This window comes from Lepisosteus platostomus, chromosome 4 (genome assembly GCF_059453375.1).
Source record: "Lepisosteus platostomus isolate fLepPlt1 chromosome 4, fLepPlt1.hap1, whole genome shotgun sequence".
NCBI lineage: Eukaryota > Metazoa > Chordata > Actinopteri > Semionotiformes > Lepisosteidae > Lepisosteus > Lepisosteus platostomus.
The window spans coordinates 11,904,930-11,921,388 of record NC_142614.1 but is presented as its reverse complement, the minus strand read 5'-3'; the positions used below and the strand labels follow the sequence as shown (position 1 = coordinate 11,921,388).

The following is a 16,459-nucleotide window of genomic DNA, read 5'->3' as shown; positions in this document are numbered from 1 at the left end:
AGGGCTGGCCTTGAAGTTTCAGATCCCTACAGCCCTGTGTGGGGAGTCCCCTCATGTTCCCTTAGTCCTAAAATCCTTTCGCCTTCATTTACACATGTCCCTGGGCTCTCAGGACACACTTGGTCCCGGAGTAGCTCTCTGAATTAACCATGTCGGAAGCCTTCAACATCTTAAATACTTTATTCACATTTCCTCAGCTGCCCCTATTCAACACCAGAGTCAGCTCCCTCAACCTGCCAGGGGACACTCATATAAGGACACTGTTGCCTTTCAAAATTAAAGTAAAATTAATTGGCATGTCAATTCCACACCGAAATCAAAGATGGAAACTTGCTATTTAGATTCCCAGTTTCAGAAGCTTTGGCTTTTAGCATGTAAGTCAAAACATTAATATTGGAATCCGAAAGGCAGTTTGATGAAGAGCACCTTCAGCTGTGATCCGTTTTAGCTCCAAGTGAAATTCAGGACCGTTTCAACACGCACAGAGCTAGTCAAGAAGGAAACTTGAAATTGAATACGAATGCTGGAAGCTTCCAAGAAAGCGTCAGCAAAGCATTCCAAGAAAGTAAAAAAACCTTTTAGAAATATAAAAAAAAAAAAAATCGACAGACATTAGCAAATCAACTTATCAGGAAGACACTGGTATAACTGATATTTACTAAGATGTAGGAGGCTTCTTTCCCTCAAACTTCGTTGAGAATTCTTCTTTGGCATCTCTTTCCGATTTGAGCGGACACAATGATCACCTGCTTCGGAGGAAGAAAAGCCCCAGGGTTTGGTGATTCGCAGCACAGAAGTCCGAGAGACAGGCTCGTCAGGAACTGGCTCAGCTGCGGACACAACAGTGAGGTTGACAGGGAAACACTATGACCCTCAACCCGGGACTGGGTGAAACAGGTCATGGAGGTGCAGCCAATGGTGGCAACGGGGAATAAGGGAGGGTTGTGGAGTGAAGGACGCTGGGAGATGGATGTGCGTTACGTTTTGTCAGGTTCTGGGATTCTCCGGCTTTCAGTCTGTCGGATTCCAGTTAACACCACAGGATGAGCTATGAGCCCTGAGGTAATAATACTCTGCCCAAGCACAGGAATCCTACCTGAACACCTTAGCTTTTTGCCAAAAGACACTCTGATGAAACAATTCATCTTGGACAATCACACCACAGCTCTCCTTTCAAGCTCCAGGTCCTGAGCAGCCCTATCGCTGACAGTGAAAATGCAATTGCAAGACGAAGGAGAGACGGGTGTATGCTACACCCCCTGCAATGAGATGTTTATTGAATGGTGTTTCCTTGTCGAGTGGGTTTAAAAAAAAAAAAAAGAGTAGGCAGCCACTTTTGCAGAGCTTTCAAATTGCTTACGGTAAGAGTGTGCCGACACTAGCAGTTAGATCTGCTCTGATCCCTTACATGTTTTGCATGACATTTACTGTACCATCTAACATCTTCAAAACGGCCTTTCAGAGTCCCTCAATGCAGAGGAATTGCTATATCCAACATTTAATCAACTACTCAAATACATTGACACAAACACGTACTCCTTTAACACAGGACTCTGTATTAATTGGTCAGCATTTGGTGATAAGAAATTTAAAAATAACATGCTTCTGAATCAAACATCTGACAGTAAGGACTTTCTGCATAACCATTTTTTTATTAACCTGTCCTAAACTTATGCAAATTCGTCTTAATTTTTCTTAATTTTCCACAACTGTATAATTGGATTAATCGGAACATCTGTGCACAGGAACATGACTGTTGCTATTGAATGTTTAGCCCATGAAGTTTCTCAAACAGGTCCCCTCAGCAGACAGAGGCAGGCTGGGCTTTGTCTCCAACTGGACCGCCTTTTATTCACACCTCATGCCTGTCCTAGAAACTCCTGTTCTTGTGTCCACAAATTCTCATCTAGTAGAGGTCACCTTACCATTGCATTATTGTCCCACAGTGTATCATGCAGCCCATTTAGTATGTCTAGTTAACTGACCCAAGGATCTTAGTCAAATCCCTGTTCCACACCCCCACCACTCTTCGTGTAAAGTACCCTTTCCTGATTGAGGTGTTTTCTTAGGAATGGACTTCAAAACCAGGGTATGGACTTCAAAACCATAGTTAGGTAGCTTGTTCCATAACCCTTTGGACAAAAAGTTTCACTCATGTTCTCAATTTTACAAGCAGTTTCATGTCCTTTTCACTAGGACAAATTAACCTATTAGTAGATCAAGAAATACAACCCATTAAAGTATGCATGGCTCAGTCCTGGAAGTACTTTCACATGAAGAGAAAGGTTTACTAGCATCCAATACCTCTAATGCTGCAAAGCGATTTTAAACCCAAGGGTATCAGCTAGCATTACGCCCAGAAGGTCCTGGGTTCGATCCCCAGTGGACACAGCAATCTCCCTTTTCCAAACTAGCTAGTTGGGCTGAGTTGCTTCCCTCATCAGAAACCTCTTATGTTATGACTGTAGGACATTTTCCAGAACCCAGAATTCAAATAGGACAACAAGATTTTATGGACATAAAAGGGTAATTAAAAATAGGACTTACTTGTTCTCAAAGACTATTGTTAGAGAATCTTCGTGTACATCCTTAATGAACCCCTGGAGAGAGAAAAAAGGAGAAATTATGTTTGTGTGGAAAATTCAGTCACCATCTTGAGCACAGATCAGCCAAAAATAGCACGAATCAAAACAGAGGCCCGATCCCAAGAAGACATGCAGATTTATCTTCATCAAAACCTCATTACTACACACGGGAGTGCACAAGCGATCGAGGGGACGGGGGACAACCGGCAGGTTCAAACAAATTCTGACCCCATCAGAAAAGGGGGTAGCAACAACAACTACACTCAACACAAAGTACTGAGACATCACGCTAGCGATATCCACTTCACGAGCTGCCATTTCTCACAGAATCTTTATTCCACGCACATCCTGCAATCACTTCATAACCGTCACGGATTACAGAAGCATGCTGAAGCTAGTGCTACACTACAGGATGAAGGCCCTGGCCAGAAGAAATAGCATAGATTATGACAAAAGGCACAAAAAAAAAAGATGCTACATTTTTAAATCTGGAGCCCTCAACGTCTCAAGCCTTTTATTGTGTTCCCAGTCTGGTATTAGTCTAAAACCGTTGAGGGTAACCGATACTGGAGGTCATGACCTCAATGGGGATAGTGGCGCTGAGCTGTGTATTATCATGTCAGTACAGTGCATACAAAGCCATCACACCGCACACAAGTGATGCCATCCACCTGCCTCGCTCCAACACCCTCCTCCTATCTCCTATTTCACAATGAGAATCTCCACAAGCAGCATCCGATGAAGACAGAACGATCACACATGCTGGAAGGCAACGCATACAGAACTTCCTCTGTTTGTCAGCCAATTTACACAAATGGGAAGGAAATTCCCCAACATGAGCATTTCCACAGTTACAAAACCAAGAATCCAATTTTAGAACTCATTCACATAGCAGAATCTCCACTTAATGCCGGCTACTCTCAAAAGACAAGCAAGGCTGAGTCTAGTCAGTACTGGACTGTGGAACCTCTAAGGAAAAGCAGGCTGCTGCTTTGAAAGTAATGCTGGTGGACCAGTAGGTGGCGCTCATTGCTTTGGATCAGAATCTCCAGTTCGATGACCAGGAACTTCATGCTTCAGGAAATATCCAAACTCCACTATGGCCTCCCACAATTTGATTTGCCTGAAAGTTACCAAGTTATTCATTTTTTTTAAAGCAATACCTCATTTTCCTACCTAATATTAAATGTGTTGCTGTGATTAGCATTGCTGCCTAAGGGCCCTGGGTTCAACTCCCAGGGTGTTATCTATGTGGAGTTTGTATGTTCTCCCCGAGTTCTTGTGGGAAACCAGGGGCTCTGGTTTCCTCACAGTAAATTTGGCTTCTGGGAAAACTGTCCCTGGTGTGCATCTCTGTGTCTTTTGTTGGACTGGAGTCCCATTCAGGGACTATCCTGCCTTGTGCCTGTTGCTTGCTGGGATAGATTCCTCAAGGTCCTGAACTGGAAGAAGCAGTTAGAAATGGATGGATAGAAATGCTGTGCAAGCAGAATTAGTGCTACAAGTCACTACATAACAGTACTGTACTTCAGAGTTGGATGAAGTGGATAGCCTTTTATTTTTAAAGCACTTTGGGTCCTTCACAACTTAATTATATAATATTATATCCCTGATTACCCTTCAGTTCCACAAAATTCTAATTACCTTCATTCAGTGGTTGGCACTGCTCTTGTCCTCTGGATTCCAAACATTAAAGCCCATTGTGTAACTGCAGACCACACTGCACCTTGTCCTTGCTTTAACAGCACAGGTGAGCTAAAAAGCACATGCCCACTGCGGCTCTTGGGGACACATGGGGCTCTGCTGCTCAGTTAGATCAGTCCTGCCAATCCCATCCCTCAAGAGTCACTGGGGGAACTAAGCTGTTTTCTGGATATTTAAGCATTGAGACTTAAAAGACAAGTAGAATAATCCCTGGAGGGTGAAGCTCATTACCCGTCACAGACTTTGATCCTTCAATAAATCCCAGGATACTACCTGCTAGGAGTTTGTATGTTCTCCCTGGGTTTACATGGGATTCCTCCAGGTTCTCCAGTTTTCTCCCCCAGGCCACAGACATACTGGGAGGCTTCTGGGAAAATCAGCCCTGGAGTAAGCGCGTGCATGTTTGTGTGTGTGTGTGCCCTGCGATGGACTGGCATCCCATCCAGGGTGTATCCTGCCTTTTGCCCGTTGCTTGCCAGTGCAGGCTCAGGCTACCCTGGGACCCTGAACTGTAAAATGCAATTAGAAACTAGATAGACGGAACCATCACAACCCATGTATTCCTATTGGGGGAAGCGAGAGCACCTGGCAGAAGGTACACTACTTCAGACTCAAACCCAAGAGCTATGACGCAGCAGCACAGCTGCCCTAGTCCCAATAACGTCTTGTGTGTGGCTGTAAAGACGGTCTATGCTTGGGCCGGCAAAGAGGAGGGATTATCGGAACCGGAGGAGAAAATATTAAAGTCAAGGCCCCCCATCAGGCAGAGGGGCTCCGATGCAGACGTCCCTGCAGGCTGAACGACAGCATCGTGAAACAGCAGGGGCCTCTGCTAAGAAACAACAAAAGATGATGCCAGAACACTTTTCGGGGAAGGAATCTAGTTGCAGCTGAACTTAAAATATCTGGCCGATAGAGACAGTGATATAGGATCCACACAGAGATCACTCCAGTCACTCCTGCAGTGTTAAAAGCTCTTCTTTGTAGAAAGCTAACAGGGAGCAAAGAGTACATTTGGACAAATACACTTCGGTGCTTAAACTCTAACCAAATCATTTTGTTATATTTTACCTCATACCTGCTACACAATCAAAAGCATAAAAAAAAGCTATGCTCTAATAAGCTGAATTAGCCTATACTCACTCCCACTCAAGGAAAGAAATGGAATGCAACACAAAACTAAGAATAATAAACACTTTTCATACTGCTGCATGACCTTCTTCAATTATTTTTGAAAAACTGGTATTTACTGAAAAACATTTTGTCCTGAATAACAGTAGGTTGTTTAATATAACATTTTAAAAATATTGTTATCATGGTAACTTATCACAGTTTTTTTATATCCTCACATATAGACGTTTGACATTAACCATGTGCAATAACAGCTCTGGGGCAAGATAAGAGGCAACTTTTCTTCGCCTGCCGCATGAAATTACTGGCAGAAACCATTTCTGTCCTCATTAAGAAACTTCAAACACACCATCTGTGAGTGGTAATAGGGAATGTGAAACAATCAAGTATAACAAATTAAACTCCAAAAAAAGTCTTCTTTGGAAAAAAATAAAGCTATTTCTATTAGTTGCTTTGTGCCAAACAGTCTTGAAAAGATTTATGAAACGCATTTCCATCCACTAAAAAACTTACTCAAAATATTTTACATAATGTCTGCCCTGTATTAAAATTAAGGTTAAGCACTGCAGGGTAGTCCGTTTTAGATTGTGTCAAGGTTAAGTATTTTAAAAAGAGAAAAATGGCGGGACTAAGATAGACGCTTCGGCTTTAAGTCTGAGGGAAAGAGCTCCGATCTTTGTAGCAGAACACGCGAGGCTAGCAGGCAGCAGGGTGGCACAGGGGTTAGTGTTGCTGACTCACAGTGCTGAGGTCCTAGGCTCAAGTCCTGGAGTGCTATCTGTGTGGAGTTTGCAAGTTTTCCCCATGCCTGATGGTTGGTTCTGTCTGGGTGCTCCCCTTTCTTCCCACAGTCCAAAGACAATAGTATATCAATTGGTTTCTGGGAAAACTGGCCTGGTGTGAGCGTATATCCGTGTCGGCCCTGCAATGGGCTGGCGTCCTTTCCAGGGCGTACCCTACCTTGCACCCGTTGCTAGGCTCTGGCTCCCCCATGACCCGCTGAATTGTATGAATCGGTGAGAAAATGGATGTGGGCTTTGTTGGAGGACTGGGCCTCATCTCATCCATCACTGTGCTTTAAGTTTGTGTAGCAACACCCACACCAGCTGCAGACATTGCGACAGAGCCTAACTGGGGACAGACATGACTCCTAAGAGGAAGCACAGGCCACAGTGGGGCACTTTCAACACAAAACAAGAAAACCGGCAATATTAAGCAACACTTGTAAAGTATTGTTCACCCCAAACGGATTGAAAAGCAACTCCAGGCCCACCTGGGTGATACAGGGTAGCCTTTTGGCATCAACAGTCCCACTGGTCAGCAGATCAGATGTAGGAGTGCTGAACTGCCATAGAAACTTCAAGCCTTCCAAACGGTACAAGTCCAGAAAGGAATTTTGCCAGGACAGAAGAATTTACACATCTGCACTTTGGGGAAGTTCTCTGGGATCTTTAATAATCAAGTAGTTAGGATAATGGTTTAGCGTCTCAACCAGGTTTAATGTCCTGGGACACTGGAGTGGAAATTCTGCTTCAGAGGGGAGAGTGTTACCCAAACTAATAGTAACACCAGGTCAGTCTACACTGAAGAAACAGATTCCATATAAAACATTAAACAATAAAGTTATCTAAAGGAGATCTCAGATTGGAATTATTCAAACAGTCTTGCCTGCTCCGACTCCTAGATCTGGCTTCCTTTTTCTGCAGTCCTTTCAAAAATATTACACAGGGAAAGATCTCCACAACTGCCAGGAAGAGAGCACAATGCTGGCTGTGCTCAGAAACGAGGGCTGTCCCTCTACACCCACCTGCCCTGCTGGAACACTGCAATCATCACAGGCCTACAAACACCCACAGCCTGAGGGGGGTCTCAGATCGCCAACGCAGGCGGCACGAGTGAGACAGACATGAGGTGCTGAGTGATGCGCGACAGACTGAAGCAACAACAGCAGAAGGCAGGATTCTCCCCATTCTCCACATTCCAGAGGAAAACACGCGGTGAGCACATTTGGAGAAGAATCACTAGGTGTCAGACAGGTGAGACGGCTGTAATAATACTAACATCAGATCCATTTTATGAATTTGAAACCTGGAGCTGAGGGCCAAGTCTTAAACTGAACAAATTCTTTTAAAACATCTGCTGGAAAAAAAAGTATTTTGCCACTGGTGTAATTGAATTAGTAATGGCAACTACTAGATATGCAACATATTTTGGATTCCCCTTTCTGTGCTTCCCTGTGCTCATGGACTTCAAACTGCCTTTCCTTTGTTGAAAAATTGAGAATGGCCATTTCTTTGCTGCATCGTCTGGCTTTCGGAAACTATCTGTGCTCCTTGCATGTGTTGGCTAACAGCTGTGAATCTCATAACCGCACACGGGAGAATAAGGAAGCGAGGGCAAAGTCCTCAACCCCGCCCACCTTCCAGCCACTCTTTTCCAAAGTCGCAGGCAGATCTGCCCCTGCTCCGGAGGGAGAGTGCTAATTGGAGGAGAGGAGCGTCCATCACCACAAGCTCTGGCCACATTCGAGCCATTAATCTCTTCACATGTCAGACCCATTCTGTATGGGACAGTTAGTGCTGATTCGCAACTACATTACTACAAAAGCCCTGTCTGACTTATTCCACCCTCCCCTCCGTATCAAGGTATCTTGGTATCAAGGAAAAACTCAGTGTAACTGCTGAATGTGGTTTGTGAAATGACTGAACCTGCAGGTCTTGTTTGAGGTGCTGCCCCTGTAAGGCATGATGGGTATTTGTACAGGGGATAGGTGTTAAAAGGAACTCTGGGAACAAGGTTAGCGGTATGTTATAAAGTAAGAGCAGTGGGAGAATACCTTTCTGTTCCTCACATTACTAAAGATACTTGCCTTAACAAGCTAAACCAGCGCTCTGGGCCTAAGAGTGTTTGGACTAAAACCATTCTTGACCAGTGAAAATAACTCTTGGGAGATCTTGTCCTGTAATTAACAGCTTGCTCCCCAAGATTGGAAGCCTACATTTTTCTTTGAGTAAATCAAGACCTTGCAAAGCCCATCAGCTCACTCGATGCTCGTGGTCTCAGCTGCTCAAAGCTATGAACCTTAAGAAGTGTAACAGCTGAACGAACCAGACATCACTAAACATGCCTTTACTCCTGTTGACAGGAGGCAGGTCTTTCCACAAAGGAAACTCTGATCATCCTCTGTTCTTGAGGGCACCTGAACATTAGGCCTAGATTCGTATGCATCTTATACACATGTACTGTATACTGACATAGCATGGAAGTGTTTCATCAACAGCACCCTGGGCACAATGTTTTTATGTTTTCAGAACTGAGCAGACAGGTTTGTCATTGGAGCAACATTGCTCCTCAGGATAAAATAGCTCAAGTCATGCGATTTCATATAAACAACAGGTGCCCAGTGTCAGGCAACTAAATTACAATTGCCAAAACGACTTAAAAGGCAGTACTATTAGCCAGGCCAAATACCACGTCCTGGTCAGAGACAAGGACCACCAGGTTGCTAAGGGCATGACTGAAGACAACTTTCAGGGAAGGACAGTACCTGGAGAATTATTTGGTGAATTCACAAACCCAAAAAGAAATCTGGTAATATTACATTTTGGCTAGGATGCAGAATACCACATTACCTACTTACACTTACTGGAACAATACATCTGCAATGATATGAATTATATTACTGAAACATATTCCAACTGGCTCCCAACTCACACTGCATCCCTGACATGTTTATCTAAGCTATAACGTTTAATATTCTTGAAGATGCCAAGCCTTCTTCCTCCCCAGGTGTGAATACCAGGTGTTTAAAATCCAACTGCAATGGCTGAACAAGATACTGGAACTGCACAGCCCCTCAGGTCAAATCTGCATTAAAAAAAAATGCATTCAGACACCCCACTCTAACCTGGTCCTCTGCTTTCTACATGTTTGGACTTTTACCCTGAGCACATTCCAGCAAGCAATAGACACAAGGCAGTGTACACCCTGCACAGGACACCACTCCTTCAAAAGGCAGACAGACACAGTCACACCAGGGCCAGTTTTCCCTAAAGCCAATTAACCTCCCATGTCTTTGGACTGTGGGAATAAACTGGAGCACCCAGGGGAAACCTACATGAACACAGGGAGAACATACAATCTCCACACAGGTCGCATCCCAGGAACCGAACCCAGGGCCACAGCTCTGCGAGTCAACAATGCTAACCACTGCGCCACACGCTTGCATTCTTTTCAAATTCAACTTCAGCGATGTTGGATTTTGATCCAACTCCTGGTCTTGGCCAGCCACAGTATCTTAAGAGCAGAAGAAAGGTTACATTCGGCCCATCTAGGCTTTACGGGAGTTATGAGTTAATCGATCCCACAATCTCATCCAGCTATTTCATGAACAAAGCCAAAGAAGCAGCTTCAACAACATGGCTGGTTAACTTGTTCCACACTCCAACAACCCTTCGGGTAAAGTAACAGTATCTTCTCATTTGCCTTCCAGATTAACTCTGTGTAACCTGGATAATCGGCTGCTTAATTTTCCAGACCTCCCTGTCAGTCCTAAGACAGTGAAACCTAAGACAAACTTCAGTGCTGGTTAGCAAAGAAGGTTCAGAATGTTTGATCCTTTCTGCAGATTGCACACATTTTAACCGCTACCATTTCTTTATAATGATCAATTTGAATTGATTGAAAGAGAAGTGAATATTAGCTAGCTCTGGCCAGTCCACAACACAGCCTTCAAAAAAGGAATCCAATGCCACTTTGTCCATTTAAAGCCCAAGTTAAAGGATGCATAGAGCTGTCTTGCACTTTTTAACACCGCAGATAATCGAGAGCTGTAAAACTCAGAATTACACTACACAGGATCCCACACTGAAATCAAGACCTTAATCAGTAAAGACAGCACTGCACAGAGTGATGGGCTTCACAATAAGCGAATGTTTTGATCCGAGATCGTATCGAGTCCTTCCAATTACATTTGTAAGTATAAAACACTGACAAGGGTGAAATTAAAAATATTTGTGTTAAAATGCAGTTCCTACTGCACCTGATGCATTGTGATTTAATGTACCCAAACCTGTAGGACACACATTGCATACCTCCACGAGTCACACACAGTGATCACTCCAGCCCCTTCTTGCATACCTGTCAGTGTGCATCACAGTCGTGTTGCAGTAACAGTACAGTAATAATTCATCACACAATCTCACCTACGCATGCATTACTATGGATCCCTTCATTTCTTGCTTTGGTCAGACTGCACAACGTGACTCAGGGCTGCTCCCTTGTAAAAGACTTGTTTCAATCAACTGTCATTTTCACTGCTGTCCCGAGTTAAATACTAGAAAGCGAGATAGTCCTTTGAGGGTTTACTCAGTGGGTCTGCAGGATTTCTACGTCCCTTTAAATCTGCTGCACTGTTAAAACAGGCCAGTTTACAACAATTGATTTAACCCATTTAGAACTGAAGAGTGACTTCACTCTGGACAGACAAACAACCGAGATCCACTGGGCTAACAGAATCAAGGCCGGACTGTCCTGACCTAGCAAGTTAAAGGTTAATTCCACACTGGCAAGAAGAAGAAACATTTCGGCTGTCGAGTCTTCACTTGTGCGCCAACACTACAAAGCTCTAACCTTTACTTATTCCTTCGCAGCCAAACACATGTGGACACAGTTATATTTAGGTACAGCTGTAACGGTGGTGGTGGTGAGCATCAAGCAATCTTCTGCCTTAACGCACATTCAAAACCATCGCTGAGCATCTACAATGAATGAGTTAGCTGCCCAGAACAAGAATGTAACAGGGGAAGCACTAAGAGACACCGCGATCGCTTTAAAATGACCCGACATTGATTTTTCACCTAATTCCACATCAATACCCACAGTGACTGGTCTGGCTGGGCATTAACGCTCCAGAACTGCACAGACCGGTGACTGCAGGGCAGACAGGCACTGAGATCCACCCCACCCATGGCTTCATCTTTCCTGCAGGGCACAAGGCCCGATTTCCAAACCAAGGGGAGCAGACTGCAAGAGGCAAAATCCATCACTTGAACAGACTGACGGAGCAGGAGGAGGAAAGCAAAAGGGAAACCGGAGCGCAAAACGGAGCAGATTTTGAAAATTCCCCAAAGCAGTTTCAGCAAACTCATTTCTGCGTTGACACGATCAGAACAGTTTGAGCATAAAAGCCATTTTTTTCAACAGGGAAATTCACTGCCATTTCTAACACCAACAATAGTAGCAAGAGTAACATTGCCACAAACGTACATTTCTAGACTTAAGGAGTTTTTAATGCAGAATTATGGCAGCACTTGATCAAACACTGTTTAGTGAGAAAGTTAGTCTTCTGAAGCTCTCTGTAGGATATCACAGAAGTACTCTTGCAAACTGACGCTTGCCTTTTTATTCCAGGCCTGAAAACTCAGGACTCACTCGGCACTAGATTCTGTTTAAGGGCAACAGGGTAATGGGGATAAAGCTCTCCACCCCACTGCAGGACTGCCAAATTCCGAGCCGGAAAGATCCAGCAGATACCATTCTTACTGGATTCATCACATGGGCTCACACCAGCCTGAAAGATGAGCACTGGCTTCTGATTAATCAGTACAATTGGTATAAAGTCGGAACCTGAAGTGAAACACAGGCCTTATTTCCTATTGTGGGATTTTAAATTGGCAAGAAACATCCAGTGCTGATTGTGTAGAAAGTGTTAGAAAAGGTCAGCCTTCTCATTCAAAGGCTTTTTTCCTTCGGAAATTAAGCATCACTGCTTATTAGCTCAACCTGCTAAGATGACACAAGGTAGGCAGTAGGGAAGACATGGAGAGTCCCACTCCTGGCACGATGCAATCCACTCCCAGGATTTACTCCGAGTTCCTGTCATCCAACACCAGGCCATGTTTCATGCCTGCCACCCATATTTGGAGGAAACTTTGGTGTAAGCAGTTCTGTGACCAGCGCAGGTATGTGCAAGAACTGGCCGGTGGCAAAACCCGTCACGGATCAAACTGCTCCACATCGGGGGGGGCTAAACGGTCCGAAATAACGAACAAGAGCCTGGGTTAACAAAGGCACAAGGTCAGAGTATGGTCTGGGAGCCGCGAGGCAAAACCAGAGACAAAATCTTAATTTAAAAACCAAATTCTAAAGCCACTCCACTCAGGAATTTACACGACATGGTGGAATACTGGCACCTCACAGCAAAAATACTGTATACTGAAATGATCTCCTGTGCCTCTCAGCTCCCAAAACCATGGGGTGGTAGAACATTTCTATATCAATCTGCTTGAAAGAGTTTCACTCAAGAAACGGGAATGTTCCACAATGTGACACAGCCTGTTACTTCAGTATGAATCTTTATCGATAAGTTATCGATACCTACAGCGGTGTGCCAGTACGTGGTTTCAGGACGCTGTGTTACATGTGGCTGAGATTGCAGTATTAAGCATGGGCTTTCAACACGAAGTGTGAAAGGTTGCAACTTCTGTCCCTACTGGCGTCTCGCAATAGGCTTTCAGTGTCTGTGGTTTAGTCCTTGCAGTGGGATAACTAGTGGGGTGACCAAACACGAGCTGAAAGCAGTATTTCCAAGTATAAACAGGAGAAAACGAGACCGACGCCAGGACTACAGCTGCAGTTAAGGGAGAAAACCAGTGGCGTTCCCCCAGAGGACCAGTTCTTGAACACCTAACCTGGAGCGACCGACTTCTCCGACATGAAGATGCGCTGATCTGCGGGTGTAAATGCAGAACAAAGCGAAACCACCGCACCTTGGCGAAGCTTTGTTTATATCATGGCGAAATATAAAAGAAACGCACCGCTACGAGCGGACAGCAAAGTGAAGCCATGTGGATTGTGTTTTTCGTGGCACGCAGGTGTGAAGCCGAGATCGCCGGTAGGAACACGGGTGAGGAACTACTGCAGGTCTAGCGCGTTCCCATGATGAGGATCTGTCACCTAAAACCAACGCAATGAAGATGGAAATGATTTGAGCTACCGATTTCATGTTGCACGGGATAAGGAGGCCAGGACGGAACCTCGCCCGCAGAAAGAGCGGTCACCCCCCCCAGCCTTCCCCAGTCACCCAAGACCCCAGAAAGATACAAAGAGCCGTGCGGGCCTGGACGCAAATCACCGCCCAATCCGACACAAACAGAAGCCTTGGGCTCCCTTTTTCAGATCGTCCCCCTGGCGTTTCCGATCGTTACCTTGTAAAAGGCCCCGTTGGAGCCACGGACCTCCACAGCCAGGCCGTCCATCCTCGCCGCCTCACGGAACCCCCGGTGCTCCTCCCGCTCGCCGGCTCCCTGTGACTCCGGAAGACCCCCTCGCTGCCCCGGCCTGCCACCGCCGCCGCCGCCGCTTCCCGGCCGCTTGTGGATTTCCAGTGTCCCGGGGTTTAGACGGAGAGAGGGACGGGATAAGTGAGGGGAGGGGGGGTGGGGGGGAGAGAGTGTTCTGGGTGACGCCGGATCTGGGCGCTGCTAAATAGGCTGTCGAAGTGCTGGTCGGATGCAGTCACACTCCGGGGACGAGAAACTCATGCAATCCGCCTGCGCTCCTGATGAGCTCGGGGTCCGACACTGCTGGCTCAAGGCGACGCAAGCAACGCTGTCCGTTTGTGCTCTTCAGCTTTTCATGGGTGGCAACAGTGGGGTGATTGTAATGTATTTAGTGTAGTTTTGCCTCCTCCCCAGAAGCTGGCTGCGCTACCGCAGGTGAGCGCCACAGCCCGTCCCCCAAACCGCACGCCGACAGAGTGAGCCCGTGAGGCCCTGAATGACCCCCAAATCCCTCCTCTCCGTCACACACGGCCCGCCCATTCCACTCACCCTCCTCTCCTATTGGCTCAGATCCACGTCTTTCAACAGAATTCCCTTTTCACACTAACTTCCTTACACATCCCTCCCTCCTGCCCTCCTCGGTAATCGACTCTGCAACTCTCTTTATTGGATATGTTGGTTGTCAATCAGTGCGTATTCTCGATGTGATTGGGTTACTCCATGTACATCCTTTGATTCTTTGACGCTAGAGATGTTCGAGAGTTTCATTACCGTAATTCTCAGTCAATAAGCGCAATTCATGAAGCATGGTTCCGGTAATACAATACTTAAGAGTAATTATAATGATCTATATTTATTGCACAGGATATACATCTTTTGTAAGTGTGTATCCGTTGTGTGCTAAAGAAACTTTTAGGGTTCGAAAACATTTGCCCTTTCGATTTAAAATAAATAAATAAAACAATAAGCTTAACACTTTTAATGTAAAAATATATGTGTAAATAACGTAATTATTTAATATTGTTAAGTTCTGCTTATGAAAATGTATCATATTTATTATCAGGTTAAATATACAGCTATTTATGGCGTTCATATAACGCATATTGTTTCCCGTCTTTTTTTATAAAAGGCACTTGAAGCGTTTTAAAACAGCAGTTCTCAATTACATATTGGAAGTGTCCTAGAAACGAATTGCTGTGTTTTTTTATGTGAACAATAAAAAAAGGTCGCGACTTTGGTAAGAATGAAGTATGCTCACTCTTATTTCTGGACATTGCCTCTGATAGACCGTTTTATTTATTTTCCCCTCGAACAAACAGAGCCCTATGAAAAAGCTAAGAGATATTTCTAAGGTCTCACTGCGGGCTGTCACAGAGCACAGCAGAATCTCATTGTGTGAGGTGTAACAAAGATGCCATCTTCCCATTCAGAATTACAACACAACATGAGTGTAAATTTCTGGGGTTTTGTAGACCACAGCGGAAGACTTTATTAATCGAGAGTAAAAAATCTGCACATCCTGTATCATAGTTTGCAAAGGAACAAATAAAGGTTCATTCCATGCTGAAAAGAGAAGAAAAGAAACACAACGTTTCAACTGTAGAGCCTTTGTGTTTGTTGTGTTTCTTTTCTTCTCTTTTCAACATGAAATAAACCTTTATTTGTTCCTTTGCAGCTGACACATACTGACACAGCTACAGTACCTACTTGAACTGTATCATAGTTCTCCATCTGTCTGTGTGGACTAGTGAACATAGAAACGGTTACAAGACCAGAGAGGAGCCCAGTTGGCACATTTGGTAGTTTGTAGTTATATGATCCCAGGATTTCATCCTCTTCTTGAAAGAAACCAGGGTATTGGCTTCAACAACATGGCTAGATGGCTTGTTCCACACTCCCACCACCCTTTGTGTGAAGATGTGCCTCCAGGCCTGATTGGAGGATCTCAACCACCTGTTTTGGGGGAAAAAAAGGGTATCAGCCTCAACAACATGTCTGGAGCAGCTTGTACCATACTCCCACCACTCTTTGTGTAAAGAAGTGCCTTTTTTTCTTGGTTTTAACAGCACTTCCAATAGTGCCCTCTGGTTTGAGTTTCACTGTTTTTTGGATCCATCTAATACTCAGATCCATCTGGGTTCAAGACTAAAGAGGTTGAGTTCCTTCAGCCTGACTGCTATGGTCAGCTGTCCAGAGATGGCTGTTGGTTACAGGAGGGGGTGCCCTAGCACATGACACCTGTGCTACACAAAGAAAGAGAGGACTGCCATTACAGTTCCTGCCAACTATTGGATATAAACCCTGCACATGTGTGGATTCTAATAATCTGGCTTCTCCACAGATATCCCAGTAGATCCACTTACTGAATGCTCATAAAATCCCCCAAAACAGGACCGGACAGTCAATTTGTGACCGGATCTCTGCAGGTTTTGGAGAACTCGGCACCCCCTTCCAATCCCAAAGAATGACCATGTGGCCAGCCTCTGTCTGCACCTCTTAGCTGACTTGAAGGATTGTCTCTTTGTGCACTGTGTCTGGAATAAACAGGTGTGCTTTCCGAAAACAAAGCATCAGTCAGCACTTGTCAAGTCTTCGTGTCACACATAGCCCACATCTACTTCAAGATGAAATCCCTTTATATGTGTGTCAGCCAGGATATGGGCAATGTCTGAGGAAATGGATACTGATAATTTAGTCTTTGAATCGAGGTGTGCCAGTCTTGATTGCTCTTTATTGATGTGTGGTCACAGACAAGGC

The 16,459-nt window shown here is 44.8% G+C and overlaps 1 protein-coding gene across 2 annotated transcripts in view; it reads right to left on the bottom strand.

The window, feature by feature from the left end:
• Positions 1-14,198, bottom strand: part of fxr2 (FMR1 autosomal homolog 2) — a 41,670-nt gene extending 27,472 nt beyond the window's left edge. For both annotated transcript variants that reach the window (XM_088628482.1, XM_088628483.1), the window contains exons 1-2: positions 13,628-14,198; positions 2,548-2,600 (exon numbers count right to left, since the gene is read on the bottom strand). In XM_088628482.1, the coding sequence (XP_088484608.1) occupies positions 2,548-2,600; positions 13,628-13,678 (104 nt within the window). In that variant the 5' untranslated portion in view covers positions 13,679-14,198. The remainder of the gene's footprint in view (positions 1-2,547; positions 2,601-13,627) is intronic.
• Between the last annotated feature and the right edge of the window lie 2,261 nt (positions 14,199-16,459).